The following is an 18,400-nucleotide window of genomic DNA, read 5'->3' as shown; positions in this document are numbered from 1 at the left end:
TGGCCCCGCTCGGTAGGTGCACACTACTGAGGAGAAGCTTTGTTATTTGTATAGTGTCAGCAGCATACGCCCATGGCTTCCGGTCACCCCCAATGAACTGAGAAAACACCTTTATAGATTGTATATAGCTGGACAATGTACAACTGAAAATAACACTTTGAGCAAACGTTACCTACAAAAAAAATACTCCAATTTAAGTACCACTCCAGTACACTCCACCAAGCCCCCCACAGACCCCTCTCTTTGTATGCCCCGCCCACTTGTCATTCTGAGGTGGGCCCCGCCCCGCGGGCACACTCCCGCAGTTGCCGGCAGCCTGGTGCCTCTGCCTGGCTGCACGCGCTCTCTCTTGAAGAAACCGGAAGCGGCCTGCCAAACCGACCACGTGACGGCCGAGCCACGTGACCGCCTGACGTCATACATATTAGGAGCCCTTACAGTTTAGCAGGAGGAGACAAACTGCTGGGAGTCTGCAAGATGGCGGCGGAGTGCTAGCGGTGCCGCTGAGTCTCTGACGGTTCCCGGCTCATTTCCTTGTTTGTTTTTCCTATTTTTTTTTATACATTTCTTGTCGAGGGAGACTTTTAGGAAAGAGACAACCCCCGAACGAGCGGCCCTTCATGAGAAGAGCCCGCTATCTGCACAGTGAAGCAGCGGAGGCCGCAGCTCCGCCTCGCACGGGAGGCAGCAGACATTTTTTTTTCTTGTCTTAATTCCACGCTCGGTCCGGGATTCGCTGGTGAAGCTCCCGGCGCCATGACGTCCATACACTTTGTGGTCCACCCGCTGCCCGGCACCGAGGACCAGCTCAATGACCGGTAATGTGGGGAGAGGGACTGCAGGCCTGAGGCCTAGACACAGCCCGCCATCCTCCGGGGGACCGGGCACCGTGACCGCGGGGGCCCTGAGCGTTATACAGGGGGGAGGGGTCCCTAAGAGTTATACGGCGGGGGGCTCCTAGTTATATGTGGGAGGAGAGGGCCCTATAATGGATATACAGGGAGGGTCTCTAATGGTTATACGAGTGTGTGTGGGGGGGGTTCATGGTTATACTTGGGAGAAGAGTGTCCCCTAATAGGGATCTCCCCTGTATAACCAGTTATATGGCAGGCGAGGGCCCCATAATGGCTATACGGTGAGCGGTGGCTCAGTTATATGTGGTGTAGGAGAGTGCCCCCTAATGGTTATGCAGGGGGATCACTAAGAGTTATACGCGATAGGTGGCGTGTTCCCCCCAAATATACGTGTATTGGAGGCCTCATAGTTATACGTGGGAGAAGAGTCTCCCCTAATAGGGATCTCCCCTGTATAATCAGTTATATGGGGGGGGGTCATAGTTATGTGGGAGTGCCCTGTAATGCTTTTCCTTGGTGGGGGGGGTGTGCCCCAATAGTTATATGGGGGGGGCTCATAGTTATACCTGGGAGGAGCAGAGTGCCCCCTAATGTTTATGCACAGGAAGGAGGCCTCATGGTTGTACATGGGAGGAGAGTACCCCCTAATAGCTATATGGGGGGGGCCTCATGGTTATATGTGGGAGAGTGCCCCCTAATGGTTATACATAGGGGGGCATCATAGTAATACATGGGAGGAGAGTGCCCCCTAGTGGCTATATGTAGATGGGGGACTCATAGTTATGCATGAGAACAGTGCCCCCCTAGTTATGCATGGAGTGGGGGCCTCAGATATTCATGGAAGAGTGCCCTCAGTTATACATGGGGGGGGGGGTGTGTGTTGCGTTCCCCCTAATAGTTACACATGGGAAGCAGGAGGGTGCCCCCAGCCCCACCTAACGGCTATCCATGGGGTTCCTTAATTGTATCTGGGGGAAAGGGTATCCCTTAATAGTTATACTTTGAGGGAGGCTAATATTTAGACAGTTGGTGAGTCCTAATAGATATACATGGGTGCGAGGGTACCCCCTAATATATATATGGGGTGCCACCCTCTGAGTGCTGTGCTGCAGGGTGTCTGGATTCACATGATGCCAGGTCTGGATTGGGCCTTTTTTCCTCCCTTTAAATGATAAGACAATGGGAATGTAGCACATGTGGCGGCCGCATGGGATGTCCATTGACTTCTATGTGACTCATCACCATGGGGTCTCTCGGCTTATAGATGTCAGGTCTACATTAAGTGGCTGAATTTGCTGATATCATCAGACCGGCTATGGACATTAAATAAATATCTAGAAAAGAAAATTTAATTCCTCTCCCACCATGCGCTTTTGGTGCGTTTTTGACGCAGCGTCTTACAGTTCCATCAAAGTGGATGGAATTTACATATCTTCTGCCTGATGTTTTTTATTTACTTTTTTTTTTTTTACACTGTGTAAACTGACCTACATTGCATGTTTTGAAATCCGCAGCATGTCAGTAAATGCGTCTAGTGTGTATGCTTTCTCTGTAGAATTGAGCAAGAGATACAAAAGTGTTTCTGCAGAGTACATGCACTTGAAAATGCGTGAAAGCTTTGATAAGTCATGTACAGATAGCAGGAAGTTTCCAAAAGCGGTTTTATTAAACCATGACATGCTAAAAGCAGACAAGCTGCTAAAAAAAAACACAATGAAAAAGCACTAACACCTTTACTGGCAAAATGGTGCAGAAAATGCTTAAGGTACTGTCACACTGAGCAATGTACCAGCGATCCCGACCAGCGATATGACGCGGTCAGGATCGTTGGTGCATCGCTAAGTGGTCGCTAGTGAGCTGCCACACAGGCAGATCTCACCAGCGACATCGCTGTGGACGGGGGTCGCTACTTACCTGTCACACCAGGCGATCCTGACATCCTTCCGCCCGGCTCCACAGGAAGCTGACGACGAGAAACAGTCCAGGACGTTCTCGCGTGATCAGCGATAACCAGCGGGGGAGCGGGTCGCTGGTAAGTATCAGACACAGCGATATCGCTAGCACGTCACAAGTTATAGCGATATTGCTAGCGATATCTTAGTGTGACATGCCCTTTATAGTGGGAACTTGGCTGAAAGGGTCCCCCCTCCCCCCCCCCCCCCCCCAGAAAAAAAAAAAAAAAATAATAATTTAAGCTGGTACAGATGAGTAATTCCACTCACTTTGCACTGGTCTGGCGTGATCAACTCCATGACATCATCGCATGAGTAAATGGCAGGTGCAGATGTAAAGTTCTGCTGCTGTAGAGCAGTGGTCCCCAACCTTTTTTGCACCAGGGACCAGGTTCAAGCAAGACCGTTCTTCCATGGCCCGGCAGGGCGGGGATGGAGGTGTTATGGGTGGGGCTTTGGTCATAAGGGGGTGGGGCTATGGACAGGGTTGTAGTTTTTGTAGTCAGTGCATACTTATTTAATATAACATTTATCCTGTAAGCGTGGCTCCACTCCCACCCGTGTATGCATGGCTGGGCTCCCCCCCATCATACATACCCTCACGTCGCTGAACTTCCCTGCATCTCGCGGCACGTCAGCTTCTTTCTGTGCGGAGCGGTCACGTGGTACCGCTCATCAAGGTCATGAATATGGACCCACGCATATGGGAGAGGAGTGGCGTCCATATTCATGACCTTAAATGAGCGGTACCACGTGACCGCTCAGTGCTGGATGAATCCGCCTCCCCGACAGGGATGCAGGAACTGAGGTTGAGTATCCATGTGGTCTGGAAGCTACTGCCGCTGGCTCCCCTTGTGTCCAGCTCCGCGGACCGGCAAGAGCATTGCAACGGCCCGGTCCTGGGCCACGGACCGGTGATTGGGGACCCCTGCTGTAGAGGACCGTATCGGATCCCGGACCAGACCGCAGAAATAAAGTTTGCATTTAAAAAGAAAAAAGAGATTGATAAACAATGGATTAATCTACTTTTGATGCTGGCCATATGTGGAGATAAATGTCGGCAGATCGCTCTTGTTTTCAGCTGGCAGCTAGCCATCTTCCCTGAAAATAAAACTATCAGCTGTTGAAATTTTAACAGTCCAGTTTGTTTTTCCCACAACATCATTTGTTGGGAAGAGTCAGGAGGTGCCAATAATCATCGGATAGATGGCCGATCCCTCCAAAAAATGTCAGATTCAACTAGCTTTCATCCAGTGTTTAGCGTGGGTTTTTTGCCCCTGTGCTGCAGTCGGGACTTCAGTTTTCTCTTCTCTGGTGATATGACATGGCCATTGTGGCAAGCACCGCTGAGGTGCCTTCATGTCTATCAGTTCATGGCTAGAGATGAGGATACCGAAGCTGGATGCCAATGTCAAGCACCTTTTAATTACTTTGATTAATCTTTCAACTGCTGTGCACCACTGTCAGAAAAGTACTCCAGCCGAGGATTGGTGTACGATTCTGTCATAATTTTCACCATTTTTTTTTGCATCGGTATAAAAATAAAATGCGGAGAATTGCTGAATTGTTGCGCACACATTTTGCAATATATCAGTTTTACATCATGATTTTGGAAAGCTGCATAAAACTGTCCCAAAGAGTGTAACTTTGCACGTGTGCCATATCTAACATTTGACCTGGCCTATTGGCAGATGTTTGGTCCGTCTATTGACTTTGAGGTCCAGGTTTAGGCTGTCCACTAAGTGCACCGTATAAATAGATGTGAGCTGCTATTTCATAAAATCAGACTTTATTCAGGATTTTTCTGACCAGTATTAAGATAATTATTCCTGCTATCTTTAGGCTATGTGCACACGTTGTGGAAATTTCCACGTGAATTCCGCAACTCCCTGCCCGGGAAATACGCTAGAATTCCGCATGCATAATTCCCACGTATTTCCTGCGTTTTTAACTAGCGTTTTGCAAGTGTAATTAGCTTGCAGAATACTAGCGTTTTCCAAGTGATCTGTAGCATCGCTTGGAAAACTGATTGACAGGTTGGTCACACTCGTCAAACATAGGGTTTGATGAGTGTGACCAACTTTTTACTATTGAGGCTGCCTATGCTGCATCAGTAGTAAAAGATATGTTAAAAATTATTAAAAGTGTTTTTCTCACCTTCCGGCGTCCCCGATCCTCGTGATGCTCTCGGCAAGTCCCGTTCCCAACGGTACCTTGTGACAATGACCTTTGACATTGCGGTCGCGCGAGACTGTGACTTCATCAAAAGTCATTGTCGCAAGGCATCACTGGGACCAGAAGATGCCGGGAGCATCGCTGAGGCCTGGAGACGCTGCGTGGGACACCGGAAGGTGAGAATATCAATAATTTTGTTTAAATTCTATTTTTACAGGGATATGGTACCCAGGGCCTGGAGGAGAGTGTCCTCTCCTCCAGACCCTGGGTACCATCTGCACATTTTCCGCTTGCTTTGCGCATTGTGGGCATAGCCACATGCGGAAAATAAGTGAAACGATACAGTCCTATGTGTGTGGAATTCACGCGATTCCCCACAAAGAATGAGCATGCTTTGTATTTTTGCGCAATGCGATTCCGCTGTGGAAAAAATACGCAGCATTAGCACAGCATGTGCGGAATGCCATAGGATTGCATGGGATTTTTTTTTTTTTTTGTGCGTTTTCGCGGCAAAATCGCATGTTAGAAAACGCTAAGTGTGCACACAGCCTAACGGTAAAGTTAAAAACGCATCATGCTCAAGGGAGCAGTTCGTATGAAATAAGAGCAAAAGCTGGCCACTTGTGACCTGGTGACCAGTCCCTTTTAAAGGGAACCTGTCAGCAGATTCATGTTGCCCACAGTTCGGGCAACATGCATCAGCCATAGGCTGTATAATCTCAGCCATGTGTAGTTGTCTCTAAAACGCACGGCAGGGATCCAGCCACACAAGTGACTAGTTATATAAGTATCACCTACGGCTTCTCCTGCCCACCCTCAGTGACTGTTAAATCCCTGCGTGCGCGTATAGAGGCTTAAAGGGAATCTGTTACCCCTTTTATGAGATCACATAATGACATCATTCAGTTGTGTCACATAAGGATTCTCTTGGTACTTTTGCTTCCCCCTTGACCCCGAACCTCTCATGCATAAATACCTTTTTTATATCGGTTCAGATGTATGTAAAGTGCCACGGTCCGCTGGGTGGGGCTTATTCAACTGCTCCCCCCCCCCCCCCCCCCGCCCTTCCCTGTCTTGCTCTACACAGGAAGAAATGTGTAAAGCAAGACAGGGAGGGGGGAGCAGGTGAATAAGCCCCGCCCATCGGAACGGACAGCGGCAGTTTACATACATCTGAACCGATATAAAAAAGGTATTTATGCATGAAAGGTGCGGGGTCAGGGGGAAGCAAAAATACTAAGAGAATCCTTATGTGACACACAATTGAATGATATCATTATATGATATCTCAAAGGGGTGACAGATTCCCTTTAGCAGTCACTGTCTTCGGGCAGGGAGAAGCCACGGGGGACCTGCCTGTATGACTAGTCACCAACATGGCTCAGTCCCCCATGTATATTAAGTGTCTTTCCCCTGAAACACTGCAGCGTTTCGGAGACTCATACATGACTGAGCACACAGCCCGTGGATGATAAATGCTACCCAAACTGAGGGCAACTTGCATCAGCTGATGGGTTCCCTGTAAAGGGATCTTTTTGAGCTAAAATAGTCTCTGGTCGTTCTGTACAAACTATGTACGTTCAGTCATGTGACTGCTCAATTGTGCTGCGTACATTGAGGGTAATTGTGACAACATGTGAGTTACACACTGATTGTAGACTGCCAGATGATGACAGTCTGGAAAACCCTCTAATAAAGTCCTGCACCTCTGGCAGTACACAGTGAATAGTAGTTTATCGTCTTTTGTCCCTAGTAACATATCAGAACAGAATTGATGGGGAGTCTGCAAAGAGGTGATGGCTCCCTCTTCCTAGAACAGTGTGTTCAGAAATGACGTGGGGAGAAGGTCACAGGTTGGTGCTCTTTGGCTTCTTTCATCTGCTTGATAGACAAGCCTTCACCTAGTGGCCTGATTCTGTTATATGCCATAGTTTGTCTATTAAAGGGAACCGTCAGCAGGATTTTGGTATGTAATCTCAGGGCAGCATGAGTTCAGGGGCTGAGACGCTGATTTCTTGGATGTCACTTATGCAGCTTTGTGTCTTTTATATGCACTGAGTGATTTATCAGCAGAAGATTATCAGTGTCTGGCATAGCCTCCTAGACCCGCCACACGCACTGATTAGCTGCTTGCTGTCATCATACAGTGTACACAGAAAGCGGTGGTGTGGGTGGGGGCACCTTTCAGAGCTCTGCTACATCTGCATTCAGTAAACTAAGTGACACATTGCTGTAATCCATGTCTGTTCTTACATTATGCAGCTCTCAGATGAGGTAGCAAAAACCTGATGACAGATTTCCTTTAAAAGGAACTTGTCACTAGAAAGAGTGCGATTAACCTGCAGGTATGGGGTTAATGGCATTATACTGCAGCCCAGCACCTGCATGTAGCCTAACACTGCGGAGGGAATATGAACTTTATTCTCCTCGGCAGGGTTCCCGTTTCAGTCACGGGGCCGGCGCTGGTTCAGTCACTGCTCTTGCTGTACAGAATGGTGGCCCCTGTCCCTGACTGACAGCCGGCCCCAATGCCGGGGGAGCGGTTACAGCAGGTGCCGAGCAGGTTGGTAACGCTACTAACTCCTTATATGCAGGTTAATAGCGTGTGTTTTTTTTTTTTTGTTTTTCCTCTGGTGATTGGTTACCTTTAAGTACATCTTGGTATTTTGAGTATTTCATCCCATTTCTACAAATTAAGCACTACAAGCTGCTCACTTCCTAGCAGCCTCGTCAGATCCTGGAAACGTCATGCTGTTGGATCGCATTATCCACCGGTTTAAGGTGACACAGATGTCAGGGTGGAGGACTATTATTACTTATTAGCCTGTTTGTCAGGTTGCCGCTTCATGTTATGTGCTCACGTGCCTCAGGCGCATGGACTGTATGGTGTCTTGCCTCTTCTCCAGAGACGTGATGTCCTTGGTTGGCTTAGATGAAGCACCTTACTATGTTACGCCCTGCCATCTATAGACCTGAGTGCCGGCTGCCAGTAGGGGCACTGTGCCAGTAGGGCAGTAATTACTAATTGATGTGGAATTCAATTGTTTTGTTTCAAACTTATGAGCTGTCATCTGACAGTTAAAGGGGTTGTCCAACCATGTAAGGTTTTTTTCTATACTAAGTATTGATTCTTTTAATACAACAATGTCCTACTCTACCTTCCTTTAGGGGGAAAAAAATGTTTTCAGTGTTGGGCACTTTTTAGTATAAAAAGTGTCCGCAGAGAACCGCTGCTCATCACAGCTGCTGCATTTTGGGATTGTTGTCAGAGGGGGACATTAATGGGGTTATCTGGTCTAAAGTGAAAAGTGTGCAGTCATTCTGTGGCTGTACGCTTTTAAATTCCTCCCCCCCACCCGCACTCTGTTCTGAGGATTCGCCAGTTTCGGAGCCGGGAATAACTGTGATGTATGCGCTATGCATACTCCTGGCCAGATGTGGTTGTGGCCTGGCTCCAGCCCTCTAGATGGCTTCTGCCCCGGAGTAGTAGTAGTAATAAATTTTATTTCTATAGCGCTGACATATTCCGCAGCACTTTACATTTCAGAGGGGACTTGTACAGACAATATACATTACAGCATAGCAATAATCACATGGATCATAACAGATACCATGAGGAATGAGGGCCCTGCTCGCAAGCTTACAATCTGAGGAAAAACGGGAGACACGAAAGGTGGGTGGTAACAGTTGCCCTGATTGTATGGACCAGCCGTAATGTTAAGTGTGTAACAGTACAGCCACAGAGGGCTAATGGATACATAAAGCATGTGGGAACATGATGCGGGGAACCTGGTTATGGTAAAAAACTTTTGGCTGTGCCACACAGGGATAGATTAGGTTAATATGTTGAGGCGATAGGCCAGTCTGAATAAACGTGGTTTCAGGGCACGCTTAAAATTGTGGGGATTGGGGACTAATCGTATTGACCTGGGAAGTGCATTCCAAAGAATTGGCGCAGCACATGTATAGTCTTGAAGACGGGACTGGGAGGTTCTGATTATTGAGGATGCTAATCTCAGGTCATCAGCAGAACGGAGGGCGTGGGTAGGATGGTATACTGAAACAAGGGAGGAGATGTAGGGTGGTGCTGAGCCATGGAGGGCTTTGTGGGTGAGGGTAATAAGTTTGTATTGGATTCTGGAGTGGATGGGTAGCCAGTGTAATGACTGGCACAAGGTAGAGGCATCGATGTAACGATTTGCGAGGAATATGATCCTGGAAGCTGCATTCAAGACAGATTGGAGGGGGGAGAGTTTGGTAAGAGGGAGACCGATTAGAAGAGTTACAATAGTCCAGACGAGAATGAATAAGAGAAACAGTAAGAGTTTTTGCAGAGTCAAAAGTAAGAAAAGGTCGAATTCTAGAAATGTTTTTGAGGTGCAGATAACAAGAGCGAGCCAGTGATCCAATGTGGGGGGCAAAGGAAAGCTCGGAGTCAAGTATGACCCCAAGACAGCGGGCCTGTTGCTGGGGAGTATGCATATTGCAAAAATCACCAGCGAATCCTCGCAGCGGGGGATTCAAGTCTGCAGTCAAAAAGTGACTGCAAACTTTTCATTGTAGACCCGACAACCCCTTTAAATCCATTAATGTAATAAAGTTGTGTGTTCTATGGGATTTAGGAGCTATTGAGTGTTGTTGTTTTTTTTTTTTTTTTTTTTTCCCCAAAAACGTTGTGTGGTCAGTTTTGTGCTTTGGGAAAACTGGGTATGGTCTGTCCCGCGTATATATGTGGCAGTCATTATTCCTGTAGCGCTTTTCCAGGAGAACTGAACCAATAGGGTAAGTTCACACTAGGTTTTTTTTTTTTTTTCTTTCAGTGTTTTTTTTTTTTTTTTTTTTTTTTTTTCTGCTGCTAATCTGACCTCTTGACAGAAACTACAGAAAAACAGGTTTTTGATGCCTCAGGGTATGTGCACACGTTGCGGATTTGGCTGTAGATTTTTTTTCTGCACGGATTTTGCTGAATCCGCAGGTAAAATGACCTCTGTTTTACCTGCGGACTTAGTGCCGATTTACTGAAGATTTCACCTGCGTTTTTACACCTGCGAATTCCTATAATGGAAGAGGTGTAAAAACGCTGCGGATTCCGCACAAAGAATTGACATGCTGCGGAAAAAAACCCCGCAGCAATTTGCATGGAATTTTCTGCAGCATGTGCACAGCGGATTTGGTTTCCCATAGGTTTACATGGTACTGTACACAGCAGGAGTATCTGCTGCAGATCTTCAGGGCCAAATCCGCAATGTGTGCACATACCCTCACACTGTCCTTAGGGCCCGTCACACATAGCGACTCACCAGCAATTTTGACAACTATACGAACTTGTCAGGATCGCTGGTGTGTCGCTACATGATTGCTGGTGAGCTACCAAAGAGGCAGCTTCACCAGCGATCAGGACAGCGACACGCGAGTAACAAGTGACGCACGTCGCTTAGTTACCCGCAGTGTACGTTAAGATACCAGCGCGCTGGTGCAGGGAGCTGGTAACCAAGGTAAACATTGGGTTTCTAAGCGCTGCGCAGCGCTTAGAAACCCTCTGTTTACCTTAGTTACCAGCGCAAGCTCACTGATCGCTGGTCTTCTGCCTGTCACGCAGCGATGCGTGCTGGCCAGAGGGGGACCAGCGTTCAAAAAAAATGTCCTGACCATTCCAGGACGATCAGCGATACCCGGCAGGGGGGGCGGTTGCTGGTAAGTGTCACACAGCGATATCGCTGGTGAGATCACTGTTGTGTTACAAAACTTGTGTGACAGGGGCTTAAATTCAGTGAGTAATCAACCAAGGTATCATTTTAATCAGTGGTGCCGACCTGACAGTCTATAGGTTACTGTGCACAATCCTGCTGATAGGTTCCCTTTAACCAGGGCATGCTGGGTCCTCTAGAGAGAAGCTATAAATTCTAGGAGTTCTGCAATTTTTTTCTAGACAGATAAAAGTTGAAAATCTGAGCTATTTTTGTATCCATTTTTCTCTGCACACTTTAAAATATTTTTTAATATTTTTCATAAACCCAGATTATGTATCAACCGTCGGCTGGTAAACCTCAGTCCTTGAAACCTTTTTGTGCGCTCTGACCTGGTGACACATTTTCATGCTGCCGCATCACGTGTTAGCTGGAAGCGACTCAGCCTCATGGCTGTAATGCTCGTTGGCGTCTGCAGGGTCCTATGTAACCACAGTCACTTCAGACAAGTAGCTGGGGAAGTGTTGTGCGTCTGCAGAGGGGGTAGCTAGTGTCTGGCTCCCCTTACTTTAGGTTTGGTGAATACAGAAGCTCCTTGTAGCAATGTATGGGGTGGGTTTTCTTTGTTCTTTGACAATTGTGAAATGTTTGTCACATCTGAACGTGTATTTTGAATGTTCTGAAATATTGAAATATCACTCTTATGACGTGGGGCATTTTAATTACAGCTTGGCATTACATCCGCTCTGTAAGGCCACTTGTGCAAAATTCTATCATGTAAGAGTATTTGCAAACTGAAACCAAGACTGGGTCCAAAATGTGGAAGACACTTATTTCTTCCCTGACAAATATTTGTGCACACAAGTTAAAAATATTGATCAAAATGCTGCTGCAACCCCAGATTTTTTTTTTTTTTTTTTAAACCACCTGCTGCTGATTAATCATAAGGTGACATTTCAGAATCATGTGTAATAGAAATCTGTAAAAGCATTCTTAACTGGTTTTGGGGACTATGTAAGGCCTCATACACACCAGTGTATTATGGCTAGTAAGGCCTGGTTCATATTGCATTATGGCTGTCTGTTTAATGCATGTGTTGAACGGCCTGCTCTAACGCAATAGGCCTAAAATAGTGCCCCAGATTCATCTAAAAAGATTTCATATGTTGTAAAGGGAACCTGACAGCTTCTCCACTCTGTGTGCTTCAGTGAAAAACCTAGTTTAAAATAAAACCCATTGGTGATCGAAATACACTGGACTAGGCAGGCAAGTCCTGTACTTCCCTGGAGTGTAGGGAGAGACCTGTCGCTCCAGGACAATGGGTGGAGTGAAGCTGCTGGGGTCCTGTCAACTATTTTGTGCATCTCGCTGCCTGTGGATCAGGCAGCATCATGTAAAGCAGGGTTCCCCAACTGCAGTCCTCAAGACCCACCAACAGATCATGTTTTCAGGATTTCCTTTGTATTGCACAGGTGAAGCACTTATCACCTGAGCAATACTAAGGAAATCCTGAAAACATGATCTGTTGGTGGGCCTTGAGGACTGGAGTTGGGGAACCCTGATGTAAAGGCTCAGGTTTTCTTTAACCTCTTACTGACTGACCGTATAGTACATCAGCGGTCAGTATCCCCCGCTTTGAGATGGGCTCCGGTGGTGAGCCTGCCTCAAAGCCGCGACATGTCAGCTGCTTTAACTCCTTACTGCCATGAGACGTACTATCCCGTCCATGTGCCCTGGGACTTAATTCCCTGGAACGGGATAGTACGTCATGGCGATCAGCGGCGCCCACGTGGTGAGCGCCGCTGATCGAGGCCGGGTGTCAGCTGATTATCACAGCTGACACCCGGCACAATGTGTCAGGGGCGGTCACGGACCGCCCCCGACACGTTAGCCCCTTGTACACCGCAATCAAACACGATCGCGGTGTACTGGGGGTTAAAGGGAAGCATCGGCAGGGAGGGGGCTCCCTCCGTGCTTCCCTGAGCCCCCCACGGCAGCGCAATGTGCAGCGCTGCTGCGGGGGGCTCTCTCTCTACAGGCCCCCGGATCCAAGATGGCGACGGGTACCTTCGGGGGCCTGTAGGGAGCTGACTTCCTCAGTGCCTGCAAAGTGCAGGCATGAAGAAGTCTGCAGCAGTGCCTGTGACAGATCGCTGATCTGTCAGTGATCTGTGATGTGACAGATCAGCGATCTGTCACAGGACAGTGATGTCTCACCTGGGACAACGTAAAAAAGTGTAAAAATAATTTAAAAAAAATCGCTAAATTTGTTAAAAAAATATTCCCCAATTCATTTTTTGAAAATAAAAAAACAATAAGTACACATTTGGTATCGCTGTGTCCCTAACGAACCCCTTAAAAAATAAAAAACGAAGCAAAAAATAATTTATCATACCGCCGAACAAAAAGTGCAATAACGCGTGATCAAAAAGACGCATATAAATATCCATGGTACCGCTGAAAACGTCAGCTTGTCCCGCAAAAAACGAGCCGCCATACAGATCCGCAAAAAAATAAGTTATAGCTCGCAGAATAAAGCGATGCAAAAATGATTATTTTTTATATAAAATTTTCATTGCATAAAACCGACAAAACATAAAAGACCTAAATGAGGTATCGCTGTAACCGTACTGACCCGAAGAATAAAACCGCTTTATCAATTTTACCGCACGGTGAACGGTGTTAACGCACCCCCCCAAAAGAAATTCATGAAACGCTGGTTTTTGTTCATTCTGCGTCCCAAAAATCGGAATAAAAAGCGATCAAAAAATCTCACGTGCCCGAAAATGGTACTAATAAAAACATCAACTGGTCCCGAAAAAAATATGACCTCACATGACTCGGTGGGTCAAAATACGGAAAAATTATAGCTCTCAATATGTGGTGATGCAAAAACTATTTTTACAATAAAAAGCGTCTTTTAGCGTGTGACAGCTGCCAAACATAAAAACCGCCATAAATAGTAAATCAAAGCCCCCATTATCACCCCCTTAGGGAAAAATGATAAAATAAAAAAAAGTATTTATTTCCATTTTCCCGTTAGGGCTAGGGGGTGTGTGGGGTTAGGGTTGGAGTTATAATTGGGGGGGTTTCCACTGTTTGGGCACATCAGGTGCTCTCCAAATGCAACATGGCGTTGGATCTCAATTCCAGCCAATTCTGCGTTGAAAAAGTCAAATGGTGCTCCTTCCCTTCCCAAGCTCTTCAATGCGCCCAAACAGTGTTTTACCCCCACATGTAGGGTATCAGCCTACTCAGGACAAATTGCAAAACAACTTTTGGGGTCCAATTTTTCCTGTTACCCTTAGGAAAATAAAAAATTGGGGGCAAAAATATAATTTTCGTGGAAAAAATGATTTTTTTTTTTTAATTTCACGCCCAGGCGTTATAAACTTCTGTGAAGCACTTGGGGGTTCAAAGTGCTCACCACACATCTAGATAATTTCCGTGCGGGGTCTAGTTTCCAAAATGGGGTCACTTGTGGGGAGTTTCAATAGTTTAGGTACATCATGGGCTCTCCAAACGCACATGACACCCGCAGACCAATCCATCAGTCTGCATTCTAAAACGTCACTACTTCCCTTCCGAGCCCTGACGTGTGCCCATACAGTTTTCTCCCACATATGGGGTATCAGCGTACTCAGGACAAATTGGACAACAACTATTGGGGTCCATTTTCTCCTTGTACCCTTGGGGAAAATAAAAAAACTGGTGACTAAAAGATCATGTTTGTGGAAAAAATACGATTTTGTTCTTTTCACGCCCGGGCGTTATAAACTTCTGTGAAGCCCTTGTGGGTTCAAAGTTCTCACCACATATCTAGATAAGTTCCTTGGGGGGTCTAGTTTCCAAAATGGGGTCACTTGTGGGGGGGTTTCCACTGTTTAGGCACATCAGGGGCTCTCCAAACACGACATGGCGTCCGATCTGAATTCCAGCCAATTTTGCATTGAAAAAGTCAAACGGCGCTCCTTCCCTTCTGAGGTCTGCCATGCGCCAAAACAGTGTCACTTTTGGGTATTTTCTATCATATAGACCCCTCAAAGTGGCTTCAAATGTGATGTGGTTCGTAAAAATAAAATGGTGTTGCAAAAATGAGAAATCGCTGGTCAATTTTTAACCCTTATAACTTCCTAACTAAAAAAAATTTTGGTTCCAAAATTGTGCTGATGTAAACATGTGGGAAATGTTATTTAAGCTTTTTGTGTGCCGTATCTGTGATTTAAGGGCATAAAAATTCAAAGTTGGAAAATTGCAAAATTTTTGCCAAATTTCCGTTTTTTCACAAGTAAATGCAAGTTATATGAATGAAATTTTATCACTAACATGAAGTACAATATGTCACGAGAAAACAATGTCAGAATCACCGGGATCCATGGAAGCGTTCCAGAGTTATAACCTCATGAAGGGACAGTGGTCAGAATTGTAAAAATTGGGCCGGTCATGAACGTGCAAACCACCCTTGGGGCTTAAGGGGTTAAAAAGCTGACATGTGCCCTTAATAGGCGTGAGCGGAATCACGATCCGCCTATGAACTAGTTAAATCCCGCTGTCAAGCGCTGATAGTGGGCACTTAACTAGAGCTTCCGGCGCGCGGCTGGAAACGAGTGCAACATCGTAGCGTAGGGAGAGAAAAAAAATCTAAACTCCAGAATTAGGTTTTTGGTCGTCGCAACATTGTGTTAAAAAGCAATAATGGGCGATCAAAAGAATGTATCTGCACAAAAGTGGTATCATTAAAAACGTTAGCTCAGCACGCCAAAAATTATCCCTCAACCGACCCCAGAGAAAAATGGGTCTACGAGTCTCAGAAAATGGCACAATTTTTTTTTTTTTTTTTTTTTAAAAGCAAACTTTGAATTTTTTTTCATCACTTAGATAAAAGAGAACCTAGACATGTTTGGGGTCTATGAACTCGTAATGACCTGGAGAATCATAATGGCTGGTCAGTTTTAGCAAAAAAAAGCCAAGCAAAAAAGTGTGGGATTGCATTTTTTTTTTGCAGTTTCACTGCACTTGGAATTTTTTTTTTTTTCCCGTTTTTGAGTACAGTACATGGTAAAACCAATGGTGTTGTTCAACAGTGTAACTCGTCCCACAAAAAATAAGCCCTCACATGGCTATATTGACGGAAAAATAAGTTATGGCTCTGGGAAGAAGGGGAGCGAAAAATAAAAAAAAGCTCTGGTCATTAAGGGGTTAACGCCAACCCCTATTGCAGTGACAATATTGACATTTCCATGCGTGTGCACATAGCCCTACTAGACATGCACACGATCGCCCGCTCCCTCATTATACATTACCACATCTTGCAGTTCTTCATCCTTGTGAGAGGTCCTGTAGTGAGTCGGGTAGAAGGACGGGCAGGCCTTGGTGGCTTCCTCTGCTTTGAATCGGCCACCTAGATCGGTGTAGGGCAGGTGGTGAGCGCAGTTCTCCATCACAGAAAGCTTCCTCTGAACTATAAGACACGCACATATTAATAACAGGTCTTATATTCAGAAACTGGCACTTGCCTTGTCTGTTGGTGAGTTACAACCTGTGATAGGCCGGAGCTGCTAAAATATGCAGAACTGTTGAATTTTGGGAGAAGCATAAACAAAGGGATCAGGTGTTTCTAGGTGCTCTGCTTTCCACTGTTGTATTATTTTTATGTACTGGATAAATAGTTGTGATCCTCAGTGTTGTCACTGCTGACTTGTTCTGTATCATGTGACTTTAGCAGCAGTCACTGGCTTTTGCTGTGTTCTATCATCCATAGATATAACTTGTGTGCCCCTGCTGAACCTGTATGTGTATTGTACAGGTCCTCTTTTGCTATAGGTGTCTCTGAGCACCTAGTTTTCTGGGCATGCTCCGTGCTAAATAATGGATCTAGTAGTAATTTTTCTATAGCGGCAACATTTTCTGCTTCTTTCACAATAAAGTAGCACACTGCTTACCAGAGGAGCAGTGAGGGTCCTGCTCACAATCTATAAGGAAATGGTGGGGATGGGTAGAGACTGCTTGTCACTTGTGGTCCACGGTCCAGTCACTATATTGGGGCATCTCAAATCAAAATGAATAGGAGGGACCAGGTTCTGTGGGGTGAGTTAGTCAAGTTATATGCCTGGCCTAGAGAGACAATTTATCTCCCCCCCCCCCCCCCCCCCCCCATAAAGTGCTCTGATAAATGGGAGGGGGCGATGGGTATTAGTCACATTGTCCTGGCTTGCGCATTCCAGAACATTGGCGCAGCACTAGAGAAGTCTTAAAGACAGAGGTGAGAGATTTGGATTAGTTGCAGACCAGAGGGCAGGGGTAGGATGATGGCCAGTGAAGAGCTTTGAGTGAAATGTTTGAACGGATGGTCATTAGTTACAACATCCCGTTTTCCCCATAGACTTCATTATTAAAAAGCAAAAATTTCATCTAGTTATCTATATTTATTTTATTTTTGTCAGCTAAAAGCTCCTTTATGGCACGTCTTCTCCCATTATCATGAATGAGGCCTGTGCTGGAGAACTTCACTGTTGATCTCCCTGCAGAGTGCACACCTGCAGCGATTTACTCCTCAGTAGATGTACCTTTTTATACTACCAGCTGTTAATGAGCTTTAAGTGCTTATTCCCGTCTTTGGCGGCTATCACCTTTCCAATGATCAAGAATTTCCATGTTTCTTTCGCTGACGTGATTGACATTGTATGATAGGAAGCGCAGTTTGGTTCTTACAGACTTGGTCTTGGCACATGATTTGATCCCTCGTGCATCTTTATTCTGCAGATCTGCCATTGTGCCTCTGATCATTAGTGGGGTTTGTTTTGGCTGCCACAGTTCGTGTGCTGGCAGACATTTCTGTAACTGGCTGCTTTATCCGTTACCTGGCATCCTTACAATGTGCTCCTCTGGTGATGTCACTTATCTTGTTTGGATAAACCTTTTTCTTTTCTCTGTACAGTGTAGGGTGAAATAATGGATTCTCTGACCTGCACACAGGATGTGATAAGTGGCTGTAGAATGGAATCAAACGTTATTATTTCTAATTTTCTGTCATAGAGGTATTGGTAATCAAAGTATCTGGCACCTACTTGGATTTAACTAAAGTCCAACTAAACTAAAATTGCCATTTTTGGTACCTAACTTGTTAACCCCTTCGCACCTGAGCCTGTTTTTGCCTTCATGACCGGGCCAATTTTTTCAATTCTGACCAGTGTCACTTTATGAGGTCATAACTCTAGAACGCTTCAACGGATCCTACTGATTCTGACATTGTTTTCTCATGACATATTGTACTTCATGATGGTGGTAAAATTTTTTAGATATGAGCTGCGCTTATTTGTTAAAAAAATCAAAATTTGGTAAATTTAGAAAATGTTGCAATTTTCAAACTTTTAATTTTTATGCCCTTAAATCAGAGAGTGATATCGCACAAAATAGTTAATAAATAACATTTCCCACATGTCTACTTTACATCTGCACAATTTTGGAAACATAAATTTTTTTTTTTTTTTTTAGGAAGTTATAAGGGTTAAAAGTTGACCAGCGATTTCTCATTTTTACAACAAAATTTGCAACACTTTTTTTTTTTTTTTTTTTTTTTTTTTTTGGGACCACCCCACATTTGAAGTGAGTTTGGGGGGGTCAATATGACAAATACCCAAAAGTGACACCATTCTAAAAACTGCACCTCTCAATGTACTCAAAACCAAATTCAAGAAGTTTATTAACCCTTCAGGTGCTTCACATGAATGGA

The 18,400-nt window shown here is 45.4% G+C and overlaps 1 protein-coding gene across 10 annotated transcripts in view; it reads left to right on the top strand.

The window, feature by feature from the left end:
• Positions 1-456: 456 nt before the first annotated feature.
• UBR5 (ubiquitin protein ligase E3 component n-recognin 5) overlaps positions 457-18,400 on the top strand; it is a 168,082-nt gene continuing 150,138 nt past the window's right edge. For 6 of the 10 annotated variants that reach the window (XM_073590088.1, XM_073590087.1, XM_073590084.1 and 3 more), the window contains exon 1: positions 457-818. In XM_073590088.1, coding sequence (XP_073446189.1) covers positions 757-818 — 62 coding nt within the window. In that variant the 5' untranslated portion in view covers positions 457-756. The remainder of the gene's footprint in view (positions 819-18,400) is intronic. The other 4 variants (XM_073590091.1, XM_073590090.1, XM_073590092.1 and 1 more) reach the window with 1 other exon arrangement.

Source organism: Dendrobates tinctorius, unplaced genomic scaffold (assembly GCF_039654945.1).
Source record: "Dendrobates tinctorius isolate UK_male_01 unplaced genomic scaffold, ASM3965494v1 ptg000116l, whole genome shotgun sequence".
In the NCBI taxonomy this organism is placed as follows: Eukaryota; Metazoa; Chordata; class Amphibia; order Anura; family Dendrobatidae; genus Dendrobates; species Dendrobates tinctorius.
Note: the sequence above shows the minus strand (reverse complement) of the source record. Positions and strands in the feature narration are given on the sequence as shown.